This window comes from Python bivittatus, unplaced genomic scaffold (genome assembly GCF_059951505.1).
Source record: "Python bivittatus isolate LINGU-HERP-01145 unplaced genomic scaffold, Pbiv_v1 ctg000700_np1212, whole genome shotgun sequence".
In the NCBI taxonomy this organism is placed as follows: Eukaryota; Metazoa; Chordata; class Lepidosauria; order Squamata; family Pythonidae; genus Python; species Python bivittatus.
Genome location: NW_028277098.1, coordinates 44,231,726 through 44,251,342, shown reverse-complemented (window position 1 = coordinate 44,251,342; position 19,617 = coordinate 44,231,726). Strand labels below are relative to the sequence as shown.

At 37.8% G+C, this 19,617-nt stretch overlaps 1 protein-coding gene across 1 annotated transcript in view; it reads right to left on the bottom strand.

Moving 5' to 3' along the window:
- Positions 1-1,449: 1,449 nt before the first annotated feature.
- The window catches only part of LRP8 (LDL receptor related protein 8), a 226,515-nt gene continuing 208,347 nt past the window's right edge, over positions 1,450-19,617 (bottom strand). The window contains 10 exon segments of the mRNA XM_088153848.1: positions 1,450-2,888; positions 4,225-4,397; positions 4,576-4,644; positions 5,817-6,065; positions 6,687-6,833; positions 8,138-8,300; positions 12,622-12,761; positions 14,061-14,179; positions 14,846-15,073; positions 19,123-19,294. Of these exon segments, the coding sequence (XP_088009974.1) occupies positions 2,850-2,888; positions 4,225-4,397; positions 4,576-4,644; positions 5,817-6,065; positions 6,687-6,833; positions 8,138-8,300; positions 12,622-12,761; positions 14,061-14,179; positions 14,846-15,073; positions 19,123-19,294 (1,499 nt within the window). The 3' untranslated portion in view covers positions 1,450-2,849.

Below are 19,617 nucleotides of genomic sequence, written 5' to 3'. Positions count from 1 at the left end.
TACCCAAATATACTGTTGATTGAGTGAGTCAGTCTGAGTGAGACTCAAAGACAGAAGCATTTTTGCTCTTGGAGGAAAGTAAAATTACTTGAAAGTATTTTAGGATGCAATCTAAAACACACTTAACAGTGGTAAGTCACACTAGATTTATATCTGAGTAAGTTTGCAAAAGTTTGTACTGTTATTTTTGAAATATATGGTACTACTGTATGCTATTAAATAAGGGTCAAAGAGACAATGCTATAAACAGTATGAAGTTACCATCTTTCCAGAAATCACACAAGGTGAAGAGCAAAAGCATATGTGGAAAACTGCAAAAATGAGTCCCAGGATGACAAAGCACATTAAAAATTAATCAACATAAATAATTTTTTTAAAATGACCACTTGTGCCAGTGTAGACCTACCCTTAAGGTTATGATATCATTTCAATCAGTTTAATACTCAGAAGTTACAGAAATGGAAAACTGGTCCCTCAAGATACCACTATCACTTTTAACCTTAACACTGTTGTGCTTTTTGTTTGGATACAACCAGATCAAAACATGGTTGTTCAACAATTGGATCAACAGCAAAATGCAAATAAATAAGTGAACCCACTGATCGTATGGATGTGCCACTTTGGCTTTCCTAAGCTATGAGCTGCTTCTCCTCTAGAGTTCTCTACTGTAATTAGCTGGAAATTGAATTAAATATGGAGGATCCACACAGCACTTAATACAGCACTATACTGCCCATTACAGTCCTTCATCATGGCCCACATTCTTCAACAATACTTCCTTATAATTTAGTGCTGTTCAGCAAAAGCCTTTCCAGTGTTAATTCAAAGTTTCCTGCTTACAAGTCCAGCTTGTTTTATTGCTTCCAGTTCCTTGTGGCTGGGAAATTTATGATTAATTGCCTCTTTTATAACCACTATTTAATTGCCCCAAGATCAGTTTCTGGTTGTTGTTTTTTTTTATATTACATCTTTGCTTGCATTTTCCCCTCTTTTAATCATTTACATGGGAAATTTACAAGGGAAATACAATTTCCCACAGGAACAGAAAATTACTTTAGTCTAATTAAGAGAGACCATTCAAAGTGCAATTAAACAACCAAATGTAATTAACAAGATTCAATAAAACAGTAATATCTGCAAATAGGAAACTTAAATTAAAAGCATAGGGTGCCCTGAACAGCACAACAATATTTTTGTCCTTTCTCAGTGGACAGATTCATACAGCAACTGGACAAGCTGGTGCAATCTTTTTAATACCACTTCCTCCCCCACCCTAAACATTAAATGCTTTGATGTCATCACCTTCACTTTGATTCTTCGTAAACTCTGAATAAATGGAGAATGACAATTCCAGAGAAAAGGACTATAATCTTGGATCATTAATTCTGCTAATTTGAATTAACAGCAAAGAATATTAGCAGAACAATGGCTTTTATTTGCTTATGGTTACCTATAATAATAATCCCACCAGATCTGATTTAAAACTGATTCTATATATCTGGAACAGCTGCCAATGCCTCCATCTCACTAAGACCAGTGTTTCTGTAATCGTATGCATATTTACTAAGAAGCAAGTTCCACTGAACACCGGGGGACTTACTTTTAAAAAATATGCTTAGAATTGCTCTGCACAGGTAACATACTGGAAAAAAATCCTTTCTTACATTCATTTAAAAAGCTCTAGAAGAAAACTAGGTACAATTGGTAAACTCTCTTTTTTAAGCAAAAAGGAAGCTTTGTAACTCTTAAAAAACTAATAAGGCTAATCAGTACATGGCTACTTTGAAGTGTGCCCACCTAATGGGCTGTTTTCTTAGGAAATATACTAAAGACGGCATCTTAAATTTGCTTATAACTTGGCAGGTTAATCATTTGAGATTATAGGCCCTGTCCTCATTTTACAGGGCAATGCTTGTACTGATGTTCTGAACTTCTCCATTTACTTAAATAAAAAGAGTACCTCTGTTAACCCAGCACAAATATCTCTCCCAATAAAGCGGATGGAAAATCCCTGCAAGAGGCTCATTGGCATGAGAACCTCCCTTTTGCTGGGTGTGCAAGTGTCAGAGCCATGAGCTGGTCTACCTTTCAGGTAGAGTTTGGTTTGTTCATGATGGGAATACTTTGTTTCTTGAACATTTTTGGATCATCCTATTGTAACATCTGTAATTTTCACTCAGTGGCTTTAGACTCCGTAGCAAAGTTTTCACTAAACATCCTTTAAGAATTAAATTACCCTATTTCCCGTAGAGCTGGGCTATTTTTTCTAAAATATATTCATATATGTATATTTATATATGTGAATGTCTATATACCTATCCAGCCTTGATAGATATATATATACAAATTATCTCTGTAACATGAGCCAAATGTAAAAAAAAAATATAAATATTTTTGTCCTCTAAGTATATGTACAGCTCAAATTTTATATCCAGAATTTGTTAATAAATATTCTAAATGGTTTATACAGATCTCTCTTTCCTTATGTTGATAGACAGCCACAAAGTATGCTTGACATATTTACAAAACATCTATAAATATAATTTTTAGAAATGATGTGTAAGCTGCTGATCCTTGGGTTGGGCTGGCAGCATTCAGTAGTAGAGTAGGCTCCTCACTATTACAGATGGATAGTGCAAGAAGTTAAAAGGGTGTATAAAAGATTATACATACAAAACTCTCACATCCTTTGGATGTTTGCAGTTCAGTACAACTTTGTGGTTATCCTTCTGCAACATAAATATAAAGGAGAGGAGAAGGAAACAGAAGAAGGTAGATTCCATTAGCCACAGCAGATAGGTTCAGTGCATATCTTTTGATCCATTATGGAATTGGAGCAGGTTTATTCCTCATGGTAGCCCATCATCTTCTAGACTTAATGCTACACGCTGTTGAGAAAGAAAAAGTAGTGTCATTGCTTCAAGATTTGGAATGACAAGGCATAAACTTTAAACTAGCTAATGCTCTTATCCTATTAAAAGATAGTAAGATAAGAGATGCTTTTACAAAGGTACCTGCTAAATGGTTTATTTGGTACAATCCTATATATATATTTCCTTAGGGGTAAGCTGGAGTACACCGGTATAGTTGCACTATTAGTAAATAATACCTGTTCCTTTTACTAACTTATGTTTTGGTGCAGAAGAATCAGAAGGCAGAAAAATACTCAATGTTGCATTTCCTTGCTTTATAACATTAAGACTGCATATGCTCTAATACCTATTTAGCTTAAACATTAAATACTATCAACAAACCATTTATGATAGATCAGTACTACTGAACCAATGGAGCTAGAGTGGTTTAGATGGATTGATTTAATAACCTGAATTCTCATTTATCCCAATTCTTTGCATCTCGGGCTCTTGGGCTGATTTAAACAGGGCCACTTAGAAGAGAGAGTACATGAATCTGATCAGTTTTGTAAGCCTATATACTGGTTGATTGTTATATTTTCTTACATGATCCCAGGGAAAAAACATGGCTGCTTTAAAGACAGAAGCTACGGTTGCTACCTCACATGCTTTAAAGCAGGGTTCCTCAACCTTAGCAACTTTAAGATGGGTGGACTTCAACTCCCATGGCTGGCTGGGGAATTCTGGGAGTTGAAGTCCACCCATCTTAAAGTTGCTGAGGTCGAGGAACCCTACTTTAAAGCACCCTTTGTGAATCAGATCCAAAACAGTGCAACATACTCTCCACCTTTACCCAAGAGGAGTGAAAGACCTTATTTTCTTAGATAGGTAAAGGAGCCTATTCTAAATCTACCTCTTCTCAAGATATTAAGCTCCCACACAATTACTATATTTACCATTACCATACCATGCCCAGAAAGGGGTGTGCCACTAGCACACTTGGCAAAGATCTTTAAGCTTAGCGCCTATTTGTCCCTACACTATTAGCAGGATCCAACTGAATGGCACCTTTTCTTCCCTTTGTATAAGGAGATAAACGTGTAAATTATATTGATATACACTGAAATACTTTGCTTTGGGAGAAAGGGAAAGATATACACAACACCCCCATATTGAACCGAATTCAAGGGATGATCAGCCAGAAAGATACTTATTTATTTATTAAAGTTGTGTATTGCCAGTTTCAGTGAACTGATTGATGGTGATTTATAGCAAACAACCATGGTAAGGAACAATAAATGCCAGTTATAGGACTCAGATGAATACAGTGTTAAAACATCCAAAGTAGATGGTGGACAAAACATCCACTTACTGCTGGGTACACATGACCAATCTGTGCTGTTCGCCCAATATGGATTTCATCCTCATCCTCCTCTTCCGTAGTCTTCCTGTATACAGGATTATCAAAATTCATGCTTTTTGTATTTTTCCTCTTCCAGTTTCTCCAGATGAGATACCCACCTGTGCACAGTAAGCCGATCACCACTAGAAGGAAAAAAGATTGGAGAAATCAGAGAAAGAAATACAAAAAAAAGTATTAGCTGTCTCAGAAAGACCATCGTACTTCAACGGACTCACTGCTGGCATCTCTCTTCTGAGTTTATTATGTCAGGTCAGGGCAACAAAACTGAAGTGAATGGCAAAACAGCAAACACTTGCTTACCAACAGGAATGACAATTCCAATAACGGCTGCCATCACAGTTGATCCAAAAGCATGCCCGTTGTTAGCATCTGCAATCAGAGAAGAACAGCTCAGATTCACACAAAGGACAACAATATGGATTGCACCAGCTGCCAAGTCCCACAGAGCTGGCATACTCCAGAAGCAAGAACCACATGCCTTCAGAAAGGCAACTTTAATGCTAATCGAGGTCTTGAAAACTGTAAGGCAATTTTTTCAGGCAAACTTATAGCAAGCCAATTAAGGCAGAGTCTCTTTGAAATGTTTCTTTCCCCAGCCCTCACATTTGAGCTGAGTTGCCTCTTTTCACATAAACTTACATAGTATTAAGATGTGTATATACGGGGGAGAGAGAGAGTGTGTGTGAATGCAAACAAGCATGCTCTGGATAGCCTAATTTGCCCTGGCTATCAACTAATGTAGGAAGTCCAAAAACTTTAGGAAGACCTCCAAAAGTTGTGAACAAATTATAATAAAGTGAAAAGTCTTAACATAAAAAATATATCAAATTATAATTGATATGGACATTATATTTAATGTAAATGTAAATCAAATCACATTTAATTTTTGTCCTAGCTACACCCACCACTGTTTGAATGATGATCCCTGACATGCCCTGTAAGAGCCAAAACCAGCCCTTGGCTAGGAAAAAGTTGTGCTCTTTATCAAACCCAGGATGTCAGTTCAGTCATGGACTTTCTAGTTGATCTGAAATTAAAGTATTAATGTATTTGATTTAACTACCCCACCCAACTTCCCTCATGACACCATGTCATCTGTTCTGTTTCAGTTCTGAATCTGTATTGAAGAGGGAAAAGGATGAAAGAAAAAAACCCCTAATATTAAAATTGTTTTGAGATACAGTATTTTGGGCTAACCTATTGTTTTGGGATTCCTGAATCACTTTTAGGTACATTACAGAACTTTCTTCCAAAAAGCACAAAAACAGATTATGGTACCATTTAGACACTTAAATTCTTGGGCAGGGGAGAACATTTTGAATCCAGTCCCACTACTTTGGAGGTAAACAGTTCATCTAAAAGGAACAGGATTTTTATATTAAACAAAAGAGAAGAGAGATAGAAATCCTCTGCTTTGTTCTACAAAGAGATGGACTGCCAATTCAAACTATTTGGGGAGCAAAAATAAACTGTATTTATTTATTTAAAATGTTTATGTCAATCCAAATTTTTACCATTTAGTTATAAGCCACTTTACTCACAGTGCTGGAAGAGATTGCTATTTCCTGTTGCTATTTTACCGTCAGCTGGATTAGATGTCATTGTGAGTGAACGAAGGCTTGTCATGCCAAGAAAGACTTGTGTTGTAGTTTCTCGTCCTTCTGTACTAATGTTGTCCATTGTGGTAGTCATACTGTCAGTAGTAGTAGCCGTAAAATTCAGACGGTAACTTCTTGATGTGGTAGGAGTAGCAGCAGTAGTAGGCAAATTAGTTGAGGTAGCTGGAAGCTCTGAAATCATAATCAAGTGCAGCTTTATTTATATATTTATTTTATTCAATGTATATGGATGCCTATCTCACAATGGTAACTTTGGGTGGCCAACAGAAGGCAGGATAATCTTCCACAAAGTGGTGCCTTCATTGGACTATACTTCCCTTCTCTAGCCAGCATGGTCAATGGCCATACTGACTGGGGAAGATGGAAGATGTGCTGTAAAACCCCAGAAGATGAAGGAAGTTGAGTTTCAGGTTATGTAAACAAGTGCTTCATATTAAAACATGTGTAACTTTAATCAATGGAAAAACCAAATTGATATAAAATAGTTTAAAAGAGCTTAAAATGGAAGAAGCCTCCCACCCCCCTTCTCAATTATACATGTTATGATGCTCAAAGTTTTGAAAAAGAATGACTGAGAGGAAAAGAGAAATAGGATAGATGATGTCACAAACACTGTGCAGAACAACAGAAAATGTTTACTAAGACAATTCCAAATGGTTGGGTCAAATGTTAGGTGCAACCATAAAACAGGGCACAAAACAGGATTCCAAGGGATTATCTAGCTCCTGGGAAGGAGGTCCCTCTTTTAACAAGATATGGGAAGGTTTACAGAGTACAGGCAGCTATCTTTACCTTTATAGCACTTTTTCATGTCAGGACCTAACCACATATTGTCTGGACAAGCACATGTATATCTGGGTGAGTGTGGTGAGTTTTGGGGTGCAGGGAGACAGAGGTATTCACAGCCTCCATTTGGCAGAGAACGAAGTTCACAAACATCTGGAGCTACATATAGGAAGAAGAAATAATGATTAAGTCTGAGGATCCTATTGATATGGCAGCAGTATTTTTATTGATTTACTTTCCTGTATAGCTTTGTATTATAAAACTAGTTTTAGAAATCTACAAAAGAAAGAAAAAATACAATAATGTTTATACCACGGCAGTTGCTATCATTATGGGTTATATGTGCTGTCAGAAACCCATCAATCTTCCTTCAGACTACCACTTCCACGTAGGAAAGCTATATGTATTTTATCATACATGACGAACAATATGTCCATATCACTACTTAGACATATAGCAAGAAACCAAATGACTTTATGTGAGCCACTTTAAGCAACAGCAAAATACTGGAATATCTCACTTTTAAAAATCCATCTAGTCTCAACTGGTGCCTTCTTGAAATCTGCGGCTACTATTCCCATCATCTACATAGCACAGCCACATTGGCTGTGGATGACATATACCATAGTACAGTCATATGAAAGACATCAGACCAGGGAAGGTCAATCTAATTACACCACACATGTCCTTTGCTCCCTAGTAATGTATAGCAGCAAATTTCTATAATTGCAGAAAGGTTTTGTGGGTCAGGTGCATCTGAAGATTATAGTTTTGAGGGCCTAAGGACACCATCAAGACTGTTAAAACTGGATAGATCTCACTGTTTTTCTATAATGGCTTCAGTAACAAGATTGGCTAATTATTTCCTTTTAGTAAACCAGTGACAATATTTTTTCACAACTTTGCAGTCTGGTTACTGACATGAGACCCAAGGTATCCACTAAGGATGTGCAGGTCTTTGGACATAAAGCAGGAAAGGTGCTTCTGGTCTGGTGTGGGTGTGGTCACTGTTCTTGTCAACAGCACCTTAAAGAAGCTGTACCTTTTCCTGGTGTCATATAGTAGCTATGCAATCCCAGGAAAATATGCTTTTGAGTTCAGAAGGCATATCTGAATACTGCCCAGCTCTAGTCCCCTCCAATAAGACCGTTCCTTCTTCTGCTAGAGCAGTAATTTCCCAACCAAAGAGCCATCAGTGCAATGCAACGAATTGTAAGCAGTATCATATAAACCAGCCTTCCCCCAATTAATACCTACTATATCTGTTGAATTACAAGTCCCATCATTCACCAGCCAGGATGTCCAACAGCCATACTAGCCAGGGAATGACAGGACTTACAACTGATCATATTTAGAGGGACCCATATAGGGGAAAGCTGAAAAGAGTTTCAATATTAAGAGAAGCTGGGCTCAAATCTTGGCATGCTAAATATATCGCTCAGACTTTGATGCATTACTAAACTAGAAACCCACCTTACCTTTAGGTTGCTTTAGCTCATGAAAAACTACAATATCATGAGGATTATTGAGGTTCTCTGCCAAAATAGAAATGTCTAGACCGTTCAGCCTATTAGCACTGAAGATTGCCTCATTCTCTAAGTCAGTCCAGAATACCCTGTCCTGCAACAATGGAAAGAGAGAGAAAGACTCAGACTGTATTACATACCAGCTGGAACTTTTCAAGCATTGCTTCCCTACGAATCAATCTCCTTGGCATTTTGTTTTTCATAAAGAAGTCATGCACAATTTTTTCCAGGGTCATAGAGAACAGACAAGTGTGCAGTTCACCACTGTCAGCTGCTTCCCAGAGGGATTGATCTGTATAGCCCTCCCCCAATGTGTTTTTTCAATGCTTGTGTGTGAGTGATGCGGTCTTCTCCATGGAGATTCTGCTCTATGCAGTAGTAATTTAAGTTGGCATTTGGCTTTGAAAATCATTAAGTAAAAACATGGATCCACAAAACAAACAAGCAAACAAATATAATCGAATTGGATATATGATCTAAGTGCTCTTTTAAAATCATGATGTTTGTGTGACTCGTTGCCAGTGGAGGAAGAGAATATAGAGCAGCACTGCAAAATGGAGGACATTTCTCTAATTTTTTTTACTTTCTCTCTCACCTACATACCATGTTATTTTGCTAATCTAAGAAGATGCATTCATGTAAGGCAACCTCTGTACAACTCTGTACCCAATCACCTGTTGGACTGGGCAGAACATGTAGTGCATTCAGACATCCCTTTGATGTTTAAAGTGCCTCCCACTGAAAGCAACAAAGCCAAGAAGATCAGGATCAGCAACTGAATGGACATCCAATTCATGCCCATGGTTCAAAATATGATACCACTCACAGATATACTGAATATTTTTCTGAGCTTAGCAAGCACATACATAAAGTAGCAAGGCTTTGTCCTACAACACAATACTTCACTGAGTTCTCCAGTCAGATTAAGAGCAAGGGAGTAGTAAAACAAAGTTAACTTTTCTGCTTGATTTTGTGTGCATGTTTTGGGTTCTTTTTAGTCAAAGGTAAAATAGTTCACTTGGAAGGTAGTCTTCACTTTCAGTGAGAAGTCCCACCTCCCATATCTCCTATTAAAAAGAGGGAAAAAGATGATGTCTATATAAGCCAGCTGTGAAGAATAATAAATACTTCTCCAGGCACTGGGATAGTAAGGTTGGAGCCTGGGGATTGTATAGATGAATGGATGGAGATGATGGATCAGGCGTCTGGTTTTTCTTAGTTTTCTTGTTTTATGTTTTTACTGTTTGTGGTTTTATTATTGGTGTGAGCTGCCGAAGGTGGTTTTACAAGAGGGGTGGCCATATAAATCTTTAAAATAAATAAATAAACAAATAAATACTATCTTTAAGCTAGCCTTGACAATAAAGTGGATAACCCTAGTCTATTTAGAGAAAGTTTTGTGCTCTCAGCTGAGCTTCTCAGATTTTTGTGATCACGATGGCTCATAAAAAGTATTTGAAGAGATTAATTAGAAATCCTGGAGTAATAATTTTTCTCTTTCCAAAGGTGACATTATATTAATGTCTATATGGTTTCCTTGTAGAGCAAGCTGTTGACAATTTCTTGAATGAAAACTCTATTAAAATACAGTACAGAAGAGCATGAGTAGCAAAATGATATTTGAGATTCAACACATAATTAAGAATGATCTTGCCAGTTATAAAAGATTACAGGGCAGAGTTTGCCAAGTATTCAAGAACTTGCAAGATTTAAAAGAACGAGGTGACCTAGTGGCTCTGAATCTTAGATTGTAGCATCATGCCAGTTGCCTAACATGGATTTCAGAATGGATTTATATTTCATTAATGAAAGGAGCAGAGTTTCCACAGGGTTTGCATATGTATATTTGGTTTCATATTCACAGAAATAAACAATTTTCAAGAGACTATCTAATATTAAGCAACTTTTTGAATGTTTAGGGTAAAAATAGGAAAATACCAAGTCCAGACTTCTCCCTTCTTGGTTTCTTACTGATTGTCTTACTTTTATAATGAAGAAAGCACTAAGAAATTTGCTCAATGGTAAGACAATAATCTGTTTAGATTACAATATTTTATTATTAACAGGACAAAATTAAGATCACTCAAATCTTGTTACACAGTGCTCTTCCACACTCATTTGGATCCAAAACTCTCAAGTAAGCAGCCCAAAGAACTCGGGAAACAAGGGGGAATATTAAGAAATATTATGAAGATTTTCAAATTCAGTCAAATTTCTTAATGATGTTAAGAATGATCTTTTATCACTGGCACATTACTCTAGTCATGATTACTAAAATGAGTAGCTCTTTTTCCCTAAATGCTGGAAATGCAACAAATAGATTGGATCTTTTTCCGTATCTTCTGGGAATGTTGCAAACCTCAACAACATTGGAAATTGATTCATCATAGAATTGCAATTCAATTTCAACTTGAGATATTTTTATTATACTTCACTAAACCATGCAATTCTTCAAAATGCACTGAAATGGCATTATATATTATAACAACTGCAAGGATTTTATATTTATTTATTTATTTTATTTTATTTATTAAATTTTTCAACCGCCCATCTCTCCCCAATGGGAGAACTCTGGGCGATTCACAACAAACATTAAAAACATAAAATATATAAATACATAAAATCTTAATTAAAAACATTACTAAAAAGGAGGAGAGTCCAAGAGGATGAAAAATCTGAGGCTGAAGGCAGAAGGCCTCTATGGGGCTAGCCATCCCCCTGCTTGAGGTATTCCCACCCCACCCCAGGCCAGGTGGCAGAACCAGGTCTTCAAAGCCTTATGGAAGGCCAGGAGTGTGGGGGCCAATCGCACCTCTGGGGGCAGAATATTCCAAAGAGTGGGGGCTACCACAAAGAAGGCCCGCCTTCTGGACCCCGCCAGTCGAAGTTCTTTCACCGAGGGGGTCCGAAGCATGCCCTCTCTGTGTGATCGGGTGGGACGGGTTGAAGTCATAGGGGAGAGGCGGTCCCTTAGATAACCTGGACCTATGCCATGTAGGGCTTTAAAGGTGATAACAACACCTTGAATTGGGCCTGGAAGCAAACTGGCACTCAATGCAGCTCGCGGAGCAGAGGTGTTACATGGGCCCTCCTTGGGGCTCCAACAATAGCCCGTGTGGCTGCATTCTGGACCAGCTGTAGCTTCCGGATACTCTTCAAGGGTAGCCCCATGTAGAGCGCATTGCAGTAGTCTATCTGGGAGATAATAAGGGCGTGAGTGACTGTTCGAAGGGCATCCCAATATGCTTTTTATTGGAAAAGATCTCTGATCCCATCTATGGAAGAAGAATAGTTAATTAAAATGTAGAAATATGCTTCAATTTCTAGAATAATTTCATATCTAAAAAGTAAATCTGATGTACAATTAGGGACATTTGGAAACCATTTCTAGATTACAGTTCTTCCAGAAATTGTGCCACATACTACATTTGGGTTACAGAGTTTATATCTTAATCTGACATATAGTCTACACATTATTTATAGTATTCTTTCAATGTATGGTTTATTATTCATAGTTTTTCTTCTTCCTCTTAATGATTTCAGTTGTGTTAACCAAATATTTTTACAGTTCAACAGAGATGTGACTTGATTAGAAATCGGGTACAAAATATTTTATAGCACTCTGTTGATAGCAGTGTATTAGAATATATTAGCCGTATGATATTTTAAATCTGCTGATTATTTGTAATTTGTTGGTTATCCACCTGTATTTTATCATTTATACTGTTTTTCCCCCTTTCTTACTATATTTTCTATATTCTTTTAAATCTGTACCTGTATTATTTATTTTGCTTTTTTCTTATATTAAATTATAATTATAATAAATAAAAAATAAGAAGAATGTTCTAAAAGCTGAAATTAAAATTTGGAAACGAAAACAAGAAAACCAGATGTTGCAATCAGGATGAGTTATAATTTAATTTACAAAATTCCAATCTTTACCAGAACTTAACTGACAAATGCAGCCATTCTTTTTTTTAAAAAAATACATACAGTATTTCTATTTCTGTCCATGTAAGAAAATGTTTCAGATGTAATTTCTGACTAGGCCAAATACTAGTCAGAAAAGCAGGAATGCTCTACTACTCAGAAAAAAAAGGAAGGAAAGTGATCTCTAGTGCTAAGAAAGTTTTTGCTGAACCAAATGCATTTTGAACCAAATTCTGCAAAACCAGTCTTGTATGATCAGTCTTCTTCCTAATTTTCCCCTTTAGTTTAGATGTGGGCTCATTCTTTATTACACTCTGCTCTTTCCACACATTGTAAGCATGACCGACTACATGGCCCAACTAATGTCTATACTTCTTGAATTAAAAAAAAATCTAGCCAAATTTGAAATACTATGTCCACCTCTTGTAACTACCCTTACTTAGCTCACTGTCTGCCTGATTAGTCCTGACTCCTGGTTTTTATACCTCAAACACAGCCAGTCCAAATGGGTGACTCAGGTTGTCCACAGAAGAGATGAGAACTTTCCTGTTGCTCCCGTTGAAATCTATACTTGAAAGCAAGTGCAACTTGGAATCAACCCAGTAGAGACGCTGATTCAGCAAATCTGAAGAGCAAACATATCAAGGTAGGATTATATCTATGTGATTTGCCTTTGTCCACTTGTACACATTTATGCTATTATCTCACTGCTTTAGAATCTTGGAAAACTTATGTAAGTCATTTTATGTAAATAACTCAGGGAGAAGAGGAAAGGAATGTTAGTTAAGAATGACAGATAATTTTTTTTTTCCAATATGATCACAATAGGGAGAAATCCAGACTATGTAATGTAAGCTACCACAGGAGCAATCACAAAGTGAGCTTTTCCTTTCCAGAGAGAATACTTTCTCTGCTTGTTTCCAGCACAAATTCAGGGTCACTGCAGAGATCCTTCATTCATAAATGCATGAAGAAGATATCTGAGAAGCCACTTTAATAGCCCAACCATTTGAATTCTCCATTAACACTAATACTAGCAGTTGGGTTTTTTAAAATAATTACATCAACTTGTAGAATTAGAGGATCTTTGTATAGTTAATTTGAGAAGATAAGGCACATGACTAACATTATGCTACCTTATTTGCAGATCTGGTTCCAAAAACATGATGCATCAAACAACAGATGACTGAATAATCTCTTTTTTTTAACTGAAAATGGAAGCGGTAGCAGGATTCGTAGGATCTTGCTGTTGTTCTTATTAACATTTATACAGTACATGGCCTGATTCCCAGTAACTCCGGGATGATAATGAAAGTATAAGCATTGTGGCGTGTGACAACTCAGTGTGTCATGATGCATGTATTAAAGGGGAGGGCTTGCATTGGAATGCTGATTTTGTCAGTATGAACCCCTCTTCCCCCTTCATTGGTAGGGAGTGTCAATTTATGCAGGAAAAGAGGATAAGGCAGTATATTTTTCTCCTCACCCTTTCCCAAAAGCTGTCTTCCTCTTTCAAAGCAGGGAGGCCTGCATCATTTCATCTATAAGAGGGCAAATAGTAGGGAAGTAATTTTCACTGAAAAATGGCAGAGATTGTATCTTTCTCTCTCTCACCCCTTTCTCATCACAATCACAGAAATAAATCTTGTTTTTCAGTTAAAAAAAGAAGCAGCTTAGAATTTAAAAAATGAGATTGTAGGAAGGGGCACTGTGCTGTAGAACAGTACCTCTCTTGTATGCAAAAGGAGCCAGGTTCAAATTTAGGCAATACTGTGTAGGGCTCTGATGAATTGCTACCAATCGGTGTAGACAATATGAAGCTGAATCAATCAATGGTCAAACTCAACATAAACAGACTTCCTTTATTTATAGTATTCAAATTTTCAAAAATTTAAAATAATCTGGTTCCAGTTTTGCAACATACCCAGTGTGATTCCATTGGGCCATTCAATGTTTTCTGTCACAAGCACTTGGCGATCCATACCATTCAAGCCAGATTTCTCAATTTTTGCTATGTCTCCCCAGTCAGACCAATACATATATCTACAGGAAAGAATAGATAGAGGAGATGGTAGAAGGCTCTGTGCTACATGAAAAATTGGTTTTCCTTAAAGTACCTTCAGATTTAAAGGTACAATGCTGTCTGAAGCCATTGTGGATTCAATGAACAGGGATATACCAAGATTGGATTCTGTAAAAAATAATATTGTATTTAACTTTTATGAGGAAAGACCATCCATCAGGTGGTTCTTATGAATTCCAATGCCTTGGTTATTGCGGAAGCAGGAAATCTACAGTGACTGCCCAACGTCACAATCTAGCATTGCATCTGTGTGAGGCTAGACTGAGTTGGAATAAATATACCCAAGAACAAATATCCATATTATACAGTGTTTTTATTATTTTTTTGCAGTTCCATCACAATCAGACTGGAATAGCCCAATTTGAATTCTGAAATTAGAAATAGAAAGGACGCACAAAAGCACATCTGATGCAGTAGGAACATATAAATATGCAGTAGAATAGATGATATGCATTTCACTGGTATTGTTACTTTAAAATCTCAGCTTACCACATACAAAAACTTTGATTGCTAATGTACTGTCCATAAAACAAACTTTGATTATGTTGATTGCTACAGTGTGGGAACTGTAAGAATCAAGAACAATATAGTCAGTAATACATGGCAGAGTATTCTTTCATACCTACCCCCGTATGGGATCCACTGCAATTGCTCTAGGTTCACTTAAGTTAGTACTGAAAAGTGTCCTCTTTTTACTCCCATCAGCTGTGGCTACAGAAATGGTCTTGTTTCCTGAATCCGTCCAGTAGATGTTCTTGTGAACCCAATCCATTGCCAAACCTTCCGGGGAGTGTAGCTGGCTGTCTATCAGAACCATCTGCTCAGTTGCATCACTGGCCTTATCTATGTAGGCACTACAGAGAGGAGACCCAAATTATCAATGTAACTCTGCAAAGGGCAAAAGGGGGATGGCGATATAAGGAAGGATACCCTCACAAGGACGAAAAGCAAACAAAATGAGGGGCAAAGAAGGTATAAAACTGCTACTTTAATTTTCTGCAAGAGAGCTCTGCATACTCATATTCCCATTCTGAACTTTGCAATAAGCAAAACCAAATTTGGCAGTGCAATTCAATTGTTGCCTTTTTACAACGGTTGAGGGAACAAGAGAATGCCATGCCACTACTGTTTCCTTTGTAGATCTTGATGTCCACTGCTGACACATCGCAGAAACTTCTGCAGTGCAAAGTCTGTTCTATGCGTGAAGACTTCCAGTCAGGTTCAAAGTAATGTAGGTAGGTAGTCTACAGGACCTAACTGTCTTATTTAGATATTTGCAAGAATAGGATAACAAAAGGGGGTACTGTGTAGGGCTGGGCTAATCAGACTCTGCTCTCCCCAACACACAATTGTTACTCACACAAGGAAGAATTTGTGAACAGAACTTATGTCATGCAAATGCATAGGTGTAGGATGGGAATTACATGGCTTGGCAATAGTACTTGTGAAAAAGACCCTCAAATTATAGTTGATTGCTAAGTGAATATGAGTTAGCAGCGTGATATGGCCACAAAGCAGGCAAATGAAATTATAGGTGACAAAATAGAATTATAGTTTCCAAATCATGAGAAATAATCATTCCATTCAATTTTGGTTTGGTCAGACCCCCATCTCAAGTATGGTATCCAGTTCCGGGCATCAAACTTTAGGAAGGATTCCGAGAACCTGAACAAGGTTCAAAGAAGGGCAACAAGATGATTAAGGGGTTACAAACTAAGTCCTATAAAGAGGATAAATTTAGCCTTGAGAAGGGGAAGAGTGAGAAGGACTGCAATAGGATTTTTCCTATACCTGCCACACAGAAAAAGGCCAGGACTCTGTTGTTTCAGATTGCAAGATGTGAAATAATGGAATTAAGTTACAAGAAGGCAAATTCCAATTGAATGCTACAACAAGTTAATGACAAGAGCAGTTGGGCAACAGAACTAATAACCTAAAGAGGTGATGGACTCCCCAGTTTAAGCATGGCCTGAACAGCCATCTATCAGGGATGTTTTAATTTAGGTTCACTGCCTGCATACTGCCTTCCAACAATACAATTCCATGAAACAAGCTCATTCTACACATTGACTTTTATGTATTTCTGGACCTGTCCCTACTGTTCTTTACTGTCAAAAGTTAGAATTATAGGAGCAAATACAACCCAGACTGAGTGATAAGTATCAGACACTGTACATCTAAGACAAATGTATCTTATACATTTGATTATCGTATCTTGCTCAGTTCAGTAAACTGAACAGTAAACTAGTTCAGTAAAATACCTTCTTTGGGTGGTCAACCATTGTCCCTGCTGTGTGAAAAAACTAATTCCCCTATTTGCCAGAGAAACAGTAGGCCACATAAAGTTCAGATCCGAAGTAATCCAGAATCATCCTTCTATTGGATTGTAAAGGTCCTGTTTACAACCTTGGAATGGCTGCTTTTTTCTTTAGATTTTCTATCCTGCCTTTACTATTTTTATACATAACTCAAGCGAACATACCTGATTACTCCTTCCTCCTCCTATTTTCCCCACAACAACCACCCTGGGAGGTGAGTTGGGCTGAGAGAGAGGGGCTGGCCCAAAGTCACCCAGCCGGCTTTCATGCCTATGGCGGGACTAGAACTCCTGCTCATTAGCCTGGTGCCTTAACCACTAGACAAACTGGCCCTACATTTTTGTACATTTACATATTTTGTACATTTATTTACTTATTTATATATTTTTATATAATAAATATAAATATTTATATTTATTTATATTATGTATATTTTGTACATTTACATATTGCAAAGCAATAAAATTGCTTTACAGGAGATCAGCAGAAAGCAATTTTGGTTTGTGGATCAACCAGCTAAGTAGTGTGATTTGAAGAATGTTCCCTCAGAACTAGGTACAACAAAATTCAATTGAATTGATTCCCTGTATACCAATGGTGCATCCTAAATTAATTTTTTTATAGGGCAATTGGAAAAGAATGTAAACTTTATCCCTGTGATATTCATAACAGAATAATCCTTCAATGAGGAGAAAGTGGAGTAAATGCAAGGCCAGGGTCCAGATCACTTGGCAGACTCACAGCTAGCAGACAGAAAGGGTGACCGTATTTCTGAAAAGGAATTAGTTGGATGTGGAGGCACTGCTGGGATATTCCTGCCCTTCTCCTCAAGGTGCTTGAGAACATTGAGGAATGAAAATGCAACAGGCAAGATATTGTGAGCAAAATAAGGAGCTCCCACAGTTTCAGCTAATAAATACCTTGGTCCCTACCAGAAATGTTCATTGGGAGGGGGGGGGATAAGAAGGGACAGTGATGAAATGTGCATTCTAATGGAAACTCTTCCCCTTTTGTCCTTGTGACATGATGTCACACAACACAAGTTTCATTAGTTTGACAAAAGCTTGGCTTGCTGTGGACACGCCTGGTCCCATGCCCCTATGGCATTTAAGTCATGCTGCCAGCAACTGCAGTTCTATGCTGTACTAGATGTTGCCTGAGAGAGTCACCATATTTGCTTTCTGTGACCGTGGCTTGTTTTGAATCTTCTGTGTGTATTCCTTTGGGACAATCTGATCTTTTGCTTATTTGGCTGTGACTGGCTTCCATTTAATCAGTGCCTGATTCCCTTTTGGCTCATAAGTGGTTTAACACTGCTCCCAGCTATAAACAGCACAATCCCTTGTACTTTTCACTAGTCCCAATCCTTTCAGTATTTGGCGTTTCAGAGAATGCAGTAGGTGGCGCCCTTCTCTTCCTAACAAAGACAATGACTTTTTCTATGCGAATTAGTGCAAGAGCGCTCAGTTTGGATGCAGCTATCATGGTTTAATATGCTGTTAACTGAAACAAGAATGAATGTTTTGCTGGTATGGTCATTCAGCTTAATGAAGTACTTCTAATCCACTCTTTCCCATTATGCCCTGAGTGGGAACTCTAAATATAATGATGTGCAAACCAAGGTCACACTGATTTGCAGGAAGAGATTAAGACACAATTTCCTAGCTCTAAAATGGATTTTAAAAAGCCAGTAAGTATTGCACTTAGAACAGAGATGGACAAAGCTCCTCACTGCAAGTGCTCTCTTTCCACTGGTGAGCATTTGTGTTTCCAGCTAACACAGATGTTTCCAACTAACTCTCCTCTCCCCTTTTCTTGCCCATGAAACAAGCCAGGGACAGACCTTTTCCCTTCCACTTCAGTTTCACACAAGCCAGCAAACTGGCCCTGATTATTCTTATTTTTTAAATAACTACCTACCAGAGCTCAAAGTCTCAAGACAAAACTGTCACAGTTAGCAATGATGAAGAAAATAACAGCTCAAATTTTAAGCTTGACAAATTTTGCTATCAGCAAGCTGTAGGAGAAGTGCCATATTAAATAATGTTCAGATATTAATGAACAGGTCCTATTTTTCTCCATTTTGCAAGGCTCAAAGAAGCTTACCAAAGTAATCTCTCTCTCATTCTCTGCTTGCTTTCCTTTTTCAAGGGTCGATGAATCTAACTGCATTCCTAACTAGCTGTTTGATTGCAATCAACAGGTCATGACTTTAAAAGACAAAGTAAAACCTTCACTTCCTCTGTAATAAGTTGCTGACCTTTGGAATCACCCTTCCTAGTATTTGGCTCCCAGGAGACTTATCTTGGACAGTTATCCAAAACCAGAATGAACAATTCCTGACAACACAGCAGGGGGCAATAGCAATTTAGATCTTAGGCCGGAGAGGGAGTCAGCTTTGCTGCACAAAGTCAAGGCTAGTCCACTGCATAATCAGATATTGTTTTGGCGCATGCATCAGGGCAGTAGACTCCAAAGATGCACATTTTCAAAGTACAGTTCTCATGCCACTAAGTGGTGATAGACCTGAGTTTGATTTGCTAGAAAGATGTAGGGTGAATTGGGCAGTCAGAGATACCCCGCACCTGTATATCTTCCTGTAGAATAAATCACACCAGTATATCCTGTTTGTTGCCACTTCCACATCCAAAGCAACCACATTCTTCAGCATGGGGATGATGCGAGAGTAGTCCTTTTTCACCAGGTCAATCTTGCGTACTTCATGGCGGTTTGTGAAAACAAGGTATGGGCTCTTTCCTGCCAAGGAATCCGCAAATCATAGCTTTATAAGCAGGGTATAGCACAGCTTTAAAAAAGCCAGCTTTGGAAAATCTCAGACTACTATCAGAATAAAAAGGATTGGCAGTGGCTGCCGTCCTGATCAGCACTTCCTGGGCACACTGCTCTAACTGACTAGTAATTTACACATTATTTCTTCCTCATCAGGCAAACAGAGGAGTCACTCCCACAACTGCACGCTGGAGAGGTGGAAGGCTGAGGATATTCAAAACACATGTACATTTTTTAAATAAATCAGCGTATAAAAATACAAATATACGACCATGGAAAATACACCCCTT